At 53.9% G+C, this 7,688-nt stretch overlaps 1 protein-coding gene and 1 long non-coding RNA gene across 2 annotated transcripts in view; one reads left to right on the plus strand and one right to left on the minus strand.

The window, feature by feature from the left end:
- LOC113960192 overlaps positions 1 to 7,476 on the plus strand; it is a 15,643-nt gene extending 8,167 nt beyond the window's left edge. Inside the window, exon 3 of the long non-coding RNA XR_003531992.1 lies at positions 7,363 to 7,476. This is a non-coding gene — a long non-coding RNA (uncharacterized LOC113960192). The remainder of the gene's footprint in view (positions 1 to 7,362) is intronic.
- LOC113960191 (scale keratin-like) lies at positions 4,324 to 6,087 on the minus strand. The gene is made up of 2 exons (XM_027669610.1): positions 5,978 to 6,087; positions 4,324 to 5,130 (listed from the first exon to the last, which is right to left on the minus strand). Exon 2 carries the CDS (start codon positions 5,102 to 5,104, stop codon positions 4,715 to 4,717), a length of 390 nt encoding a protein of 129 aa, XP_027525411.1. The 5' UTR covers positions 5,105 to 5,130; positions 5,978 to 6,087; the 3' UTR covers positions 4,324 to 4,714.
- Positions 7,477 to 7,688: the final 212 nt, after the last annotated feature.

Raw genomic sequence — 7,688 nt, forward strand, 5'->3', positions numbered from 1 at the left:
TCCTGGCTGGCACAGAAATGAGCTGCAGCCCAATCCTGGCTGGGATAGAAATGAGCTGCAGCCCAATCCTGGCTGGCACAGAAATGAGCTGCAGCCCAATCTGGGCTCTGGTGGCAGGAGAAGTTTGAAGCTCCCTGTGAGAGGGGGTTCTACAAACCCCGTCCTTCCACTGAATTCCCAAAGTTCCATCAGTCCTGTCCTGCCACTGAGCTGCTTTAAAATGACCCTGGAGGAGCCCCAGGGGAGCCCTCCTTGGGGTCTGCAGGTTTCTCTTGAGGGAGGAATCCCTGGTGGGATTTTGGGGTGACTGTGCAGGGCCAGGGGTTGGACCCGGGTGATCCTCGTGGGTTCCTCTCAGCTCAGAACACTCTGTGACTCAAAGCCCTGTGTTCCTGTGTTTCAGAGCCACCTCCAGTGCAGCACCATGTCCTCCCCCAGGCAGATCTGCAGCTCCTCTCCCTGCTGGGTGTCCTGCCCTCAGCCCGTGGCCGACGCCTGGAACGAGCCCTGTGTCACCTCCTGTGGGGACTCCCGGGCCGTGATTTACCCACCCCCCGTGGTCATCACCTTCCCCGGGCCCATCCTGAGCTCCTGCCCCCAGGAGAGCGTGGTGGGATCCTCAGCACCAGCTGCCCTCGAGGCCTCCCTGGGCTCTGGGGGATTTTACGGCTCCAGAGGCTCCTTTTGCTACGGGGCGTCCCAGGGGAGCAACTTCTCGTCCTCTTATTGCTCCCCCAGGGTCGGTGGGTACAGGTTCAGGAGGTGGGAGCCCTCCCAGAGCCAGCAGGAGTTCTCTTTCTCCAAGAGCAGCAGCCAGGGTGCTGAATGCAAGATCCAGTCTCAAGAGTAAAATGGCTTTTTAAAACGCTGCCATGAAAAGGCTGATTCCTGCTGCCACTCGATTGTGTTTGTGCTTGTACCCACTCCTGTGCCTCCTGTCTTAGCTCTAAATGTGGTGTTCTGTTCCTCTCACGGTCCAAATTTCAAATGCATCAATATTCTTCCCACATCTCAACCAACAACATTATCCAGGGAGCAAAAGGGAAAGTTTGCACCCTGTGATTTCTCCCACTCGAAGCTGCTCTTGGTGTCCACCAGGAGTTGTGAGAACTGGACTGCAGGTGGAAGCTGACACTTGGAGGAGAAGGAGAGAACACACTGCCTGGAATGAAGCTTCCTGAAACCAGAGGCCAACTGTGTCAAAGCCTCAAAGCCTCATTTTCTGTACGATCACCTTTTGCTTCTGTGACCTTTCCCCCCTCTGTCACCCATTAATAAATCAGGCTGCATCATAATCTGAGTGTTCTGGCTTTGCTCTCTGCCTGCTTGGGGGAAACAACACAACTGAGGGACTCTCCTGGGTGCAGGGTTGGTGTTTCCACCCTAATACGGCCCTGAAGTGAGAGGGGAGTAGGACCCCAACTGAACAAACCCACACTCTCTCTCAGCCCTCTGCTCAGCAATGAGCTTTGCCAGGTTCTAGTCCTGCTTTAAACCTTGTGCTGCAGCATTTTTCACTGCTAGAAAACCACTGGAGACGGAAAACATTCCAACCTGAACCTCCCTGGGCACAGCTTGAGGGTGGAAGCAGCACTGGAGGTGCCCACACAGAGGAACAGCCCCGGTGCTGTGCCCACACTCAGTTTGGCACCAACCAGGTGTCACTGGCCCTCTTGGCCACCTGGACACACCTGAGCTCCTGTTGAGGTGCTCTTGACCAGCACCCCCAGGTCCTTTTCCAGCTTAGCCACCCTTCCCCAAGCCTGGAATGTTCCCTGGGGTCACTGTGACTCCGGGGGCAGGATCCAGCATTTGGCCCTGTTGGATCCAGCCTGTCCCCCCCCCCTCTGCAGAGCTGCTGCCCTCCAGCTGATCCTCATCTTACCCAGCAGATCCACATCCCCCCAGCAAATTCACACCCCACCCAGCTGATCCTCATCCCCCCCAACTGATCCTCATCCCCCCCAGCTGATCCTCACCCCCCCCAGCTGATCCTCATCCCCCCAAATTGATCCTCATCCCCCCCAGCTGATCCTCATCCCCCCCAGCCTGGGCTCTGTGAGTTGGGGGAGCCTGAGGCCCCTCATCCAGGTCCTGGGTGGAGACATGAAACAGGACTGGCCCCAAAAGTGACCCCTGGAGAACCCCCCGAGTGCCCAGTCCCAGTGATACAAGTGTTTATCTCCTTTTTAGGAGAACAGGGTGGGAAGGGAAGGGGTGCATTTCCAAGGACTGGGTGATTCATGGAGGTGTCTGTGGGGTTGTGTCTTCACCTGCTCCCAGAGCCAGTGAAATCAGGCGTGGCTGGGGCAGGAGGAGCAAACCCTGTGGTTTGGGGCTCCACAACATCTTCTTCCCTCTGCTTCTGTTCCTGTTTCTTGTTAATGTGAATCCTCTGCTGTCAGCAACTTCCAAGGGTGTCTCTGCTGGGAAACACCACTCGGGGAAGTCCTGAGGTAGCCCCAGGAAAGAGGCTTCCTCAGCTTCCTCACGAGGGTCACCTGCACAGCATTGCCCTGAATTATGATAATGATTCAGTTTAGTTTTCGGGCTGTTCTTTCCACCTCCTGATAACAACGACCTCAAAACCGTCATATCAACCACCTGTGGCTGTTTGAAAGTGAGATGAGATCGTGGAAGTCTTCCCATGCCATGGAAAAGCAGGAGCAATGCACGTGGAAGGCAGAGCCCTGGAGCAATTCTTTGCCTGCAGCCTTCAAGGAGCCCCTGCCGAGATTTTCGCTCTGTTTTTCATTCCCAGTAACGTGTTTTAATTCTTGCTCCCTCATTAAACCACCATGCACCAAACCCCAGAGCTCTCCTGTGGTTTTTGTCCACCACTTCTGGGGTTTCCACCATTCAGCCTCTGCAGTGAAACGTGGCAGGGGTTGTTTCCTTCCAGCACCGGAGCTTGGAAGGTGCCCAGGTCCCTGGAGCAGGAGGAAGTGTGATGACAGAAAGTCGTGTCATGATGGATGAACATGTTTTGTAACCTTTACAGCTGAGTTGGATGTTCCCTCCAGGACAGGTGTGGTTCTTGGCCACATGCTCACACAGAAAGTTAAACCTCGCAGCTCCCAAGGTCTTCCCTGTGTCTCAACACTTGCCCGAGGCTCCAGTTTAATTATATCCCCATACATTGATTTTATGATTTTTCATTGGTTAAAAGTAGCCTTGGGATCCACGGGTAGAATTTTCCTTTGAACAGACAGCAGGAATTTTTACTTGAATGGCAAATCTTTGCTGGAATTCTGTGAGTTGTTTGAACTTTTCCCTTCTAAACCCTTGGCAACTCCACTTAAAATCAAACAAAGAACAGCTGTTAAGTGTTCCCTGCACAGCAACACGTGCGAGGGTGGGGAGGCGCTGGCACGGGCTATTCCAGGGATCCCGTCCCTGGAGGGGAGCAAGAACTGAACCGACAGTGTCTCATCCTGACCCGCAGAGGTCACTGCACCCTCTCTCATCCTCCCGAGCTCCGGGCATGTGTTCGGATCCCGGTAAAAGGGATTTAACCGTTGTTACAGCTGCAGGATCTTCATTAGTTTCAGGTGTTTCAAATTAAGGCTTGATCAGACTCACCTGAAAAAGCGATTTTTTTCAAGCTCGTTCTCCCCTTTAACTTATAAACAATAATTTAGTAAACCATGTCTGGAATCCTTTGGGGATTTTTGGAAGTGTTTGGAAGTTGTTTGGGACTGGTTTTTGAGCAACCTGGTCTAGTGAAAGATCAGGCCCGTGGCAGAGGGCTTGGATGGACTTTGGAGGCCCTTTCCAATCCAAACCATTCCTCATTCCATAATTCCACGACCTGCAAAATAACCCACGTCCTGTATACTCTGCCCATGCCACGCATCACCCTCCACCTAAAATCAGAACTCACCTGAAATCAGAACTCCCTGAAAACATGTCAATTTGATTAATTATCTCATTTTCAGAGGCTGTTTGGGAAGGCCCCACTGAAATCATGTTTAAATAACAGGAGTTAAGACACTGTTGGTCCAGGAACGATTGGGACAAGGTGGAGATGGGTCAAAGGTTGGACCTGGTGATCTTGGAGGGTTTTTCCAGCCTCAGTGATTCTGGGATTCTGTTATTTCAAACCTTTGATATCCTCAAAGGATGGAAAGCTGCTACTCAGGAGTTTCACCCCGGGAAGGTTTTAACACCATGTAAAATCAGGGCTAAAGGGTTTTGAGGTTCCACTGCCCGGGGAGCACCTTGGTCCTGACTTTTGGGAAGGTGCCACCCGGGACAGGCTGTGGCTGAAGGGAAGAAGGGAAACCAGAGGCTGCTGTGTGATGCAACAAGTTTTAATGAGCAAGAAATGCCTGTTTGCAAAGCGAGATATCACAGAGCACGAAAACCCTCCTTCCAGACAATTCCAGGGCACGACCAATAAATGTCCTGCTCTGAGACATCCCCGTCCTCAGCCGGCTCCTCCTGGCTGTTGTGCAGCTGCTGCTGAAGGTTCTTGTCGCTGGGGGTGGTGTCCACAGGGAATGAGTGCCCTGGGAAAGCTGGAACAGGCGACAACAGCAACAAGGAGACGCTGAGGGGCCACCAAAGAGCAGGAGAAGGATGAGGAAGGCGAAGGGGCGGGAGCTCCGTTGCAGGGCTGCGGGAAGGCCGAGCCCTCGTCCTCATTGCTCTGGTTTGGGGTCTTCACCGGGGCTCTGGGGACACCCCCGGGGCTCTGGGGGCCCCCCCGGGCTCAGCAGGGCCCACAGACGTTGCGGAGGACGCGGCTGTAGCGGCGGGACGAGAAGGGGCCGCAGGAGCTGCCGCCGAGCGCGGCCAGGGCCGGGCTCCCGTATCCGTACTGGGCCCCGGATCCATACTGGGCTCCGTAGCCCAGGGAGCCCCCGTAGAGGCCCCCCAGCCCCAGGGAGCCCCCGAAGGCGGGTGCCCCCGAGGATCCCACCACGGCCTGCTGGGGGAAGGAGCTGAGGATGGGCCCGGGGAAGGTGACCACCACGGGGGGCGGCTGGATGAGCGCGGTGGAGTCGGGGCACTGCCGCACACACGGCTCGTTGCAGCTGTTGGCCACGGGCTGGGGGCAGGAGATGCTGGGGGTGGTGGGGCACACGTCGTAGCAGGACATCTTCTCTGCTGGGGAGGGAGGTGATCCTGCAACAGAGAGAAGGAGCCGCTCAAAAATGAGGCGCGAGGTCGAAGGGAACGACAGGTCAGGGTTTGGGGTTGGGTCGTTGGGGAATGAGGGAAAACCAGCCCGGGGTGCAAAGCTGGGGAATGTTGTGGCAGTTTTGGTCACTGCAATGGGAGGATGGTCTGGAGCTGCTGCAGAGGGTCCAAAGGAGGCAGCAGAGATGGGGAAGGGCCTCGAGGGGCTGAGGGCACTGGGTGTGCTCAGTTGGAGGAGACTGAGGGGAGACCTCAGTGCAGCTCCAATTCCTGGGCAGGGGCAGAGGAGGGGCAGGGACTGAGCTCTGCTCTGGGGGCACCAGGAACAGCACCCAGGGAATGGCTGGAGCTGTGCCAGGGCAGGGCCAGGTGGGATCTCAGGGTTTAAAATAAGCTCTTTCTTCAGGTGGGTCATTAAAGAATTTAGGATATGGCCAAGCCTCTCTAATTCAGTGAACTGAAGTGGGGCAGGAGAATTCTGCATTTTAAAGCCTATTCCACCCTGCATTTTCAGTCTCCTACAAGAATAGCCAAATACGAATTACAGGGAAACAATGTGAAATATAACAGTATTATATACTGTTTAGCATATTATTTAAAATAAATGCCTCAGCCCCTAATCTTGGCTCCTAAAGCCTCGCAGTGAAACAACTTGCCAAGGTACTCCAAAAATAAGATTAAAAATAAATTAAGGAAGAAGAAACGAAGGAAAAATTTCATCCTAAACCCAGTAAAGCAACTCCAGTGAACAGCATCCTAAGCTCTGGAATTAAAAAGAATAAAACTGAGGCTCTGTGGCACCGAGAAAGAAATGAAGTGGCATCAGACTTACCCGATGTGGAGGAGAGAGGCAGGAGAGTGAGATGGAACAACCCTGGGTAGCTGCTGCTTTTATACAGCCCTGGAGATGGCCTGGGGGGGCTGAGCCACAGCCCAACTCCCCGAGTGATGAAACCCTCCTTGCTTTGCAAAATCACCGAAATCTCTGCCTGGCACAACCTGCACATTCCGGCTTCCCTTTCATCTCGGAGCCCAGAGGACCAGTTTCACTGCTGGGACCCTCCCACCCAGCTCGTTGCAGCAGGAATTAAACTCCTTCCAGTTAGTTAACACTTCCTTCATTACCTTCCCCTAATGATTTTAATGGGAGCTGGAACCTGCTGTCGTGGACATGTTTGGGTTTGATGCTTCAGATCTGGCTCTGATCTCATCTGCTCACACATTTTGCAATGAAATGCTCAGCCAGGTGGAAAAACCTCCTGATCCCTCTCACAGCCACAAACCTGGGGGGGTTTGGCAGTTTTAGGCATTGGCAGCAAGGTTTTGTTTTAGAAGTCCTGAATTCTTTATTGCAGAAAACATATTTTAGTCCCTGAATATGTTTAGACCAAAGGATGAGGTTTTCTCTGCAGGGATATCAGCTTTTTTTTTTTCCCAGATTCATTCAGGTTGGAAAAGCCCTCCAGGATCATCCAGTCCCCCCCTGTGCCCCATCCCCAGCTTGGCCCCAGCCCAGAGCACTCAGTGCCACATCCAGTCCTTCCCTGGGCAAGGCCTGAACACCCTTTCCAGGGGAAATTCCTCCTGCTGCAAATGCAAACACGAATGGATCCTCACAACTCTGTGCTGAGACTGCCCGGCCCCAAAGGAGGACCTGGAATCACAGAAACATGGAATGCTTGGGGTTGGAAGGACCCTTAAGATCATCCCACTGCACCTCCCAGCAGCCCAGGTTGCTCCAACCTGGCCTTGGATGCTTCCAGGGATGGGGCAGCCACGGCTTCCCTGGGAACCCCATTCCAGTCTCTCTCCATCCTCACAGGGGGGAATTCCTTCCCAATATCCCCCCTAAATTTCCCCTCTGTCAGTGTGAACCCGTCCCCCTTGTCCTGTCAGCCCAGTTCCTGATGAACTCCCCTCTCCCCCTGTTCCCTGCAGCCCCCTCAGACCCTGGGAGCTGCTCTGGGGTCTCCACACAACCTTCTCCTCTCCACACAAAAAGGTGAAATGGGCAAATTCCTCACTTTTGGGCCCCACTGGGAATTCTCAGCCTTGCCCAGCCCCTGGTGGGGAGGGACAGGAGTTTCTGCAGGACAGTTCAGCCCCTCTGGGGTGCTGCCCTTGCCAGAACTGGCATCACACCCAGCCCAGCCCAATCTGCTGTGTTGGCTGTGGGGACACACGACCAGCTCAGCTGAAAGCCCGGCCTGTAAACAGGGAGGGTCTGCTGAGACGTGTCCCACCCTGATTTCCAGACTCCCCAGTTCTGGGTCCCACCCCAGAAACCCTCATTTACCCGTGGGCTGATTGGTTGTTGAATAAACACGTTTATTTACCACGATTTCTAAATAGATTTCTGAGTGATTTTCTAAATAAACACATTTCTACCACTGAAATGAGGAGGTTCCTTTTTCCCAGACTTCGAGGTGTCCCCAGGGGATGACAGGAAGGACAGTACTCACACTGAGTGTCCAAATACTCTTTGTGTGTGTTTTTAAGCACTTCCCAAACCCTCCTTAATAATTTACACATGAAGTGGGGTG

This window comes from Corapipo altera, unplaced genomic scaffold (assembly GCF_003945725.1).
Source record: "Corapipo altera isolate COAL_440 unplaced genomic scaffold, ASM394572v1 311, whole genome shotgun sequence".
Lineage (NCBI taxonomy): Eukaryota > Metazoa > Chordata > Aves > Passeriformes > Pipridae > Corapipo > Corapipo altera.

Coding starts and splice junctions, on each gene's coding strand:
- LOC113960191 (XM_027669610.1), bottom strand. CDS start 5,104: ATGTCCTGCTACGACGTGTGCCCCACCACCCCCAGCATCTCCTGCCCC.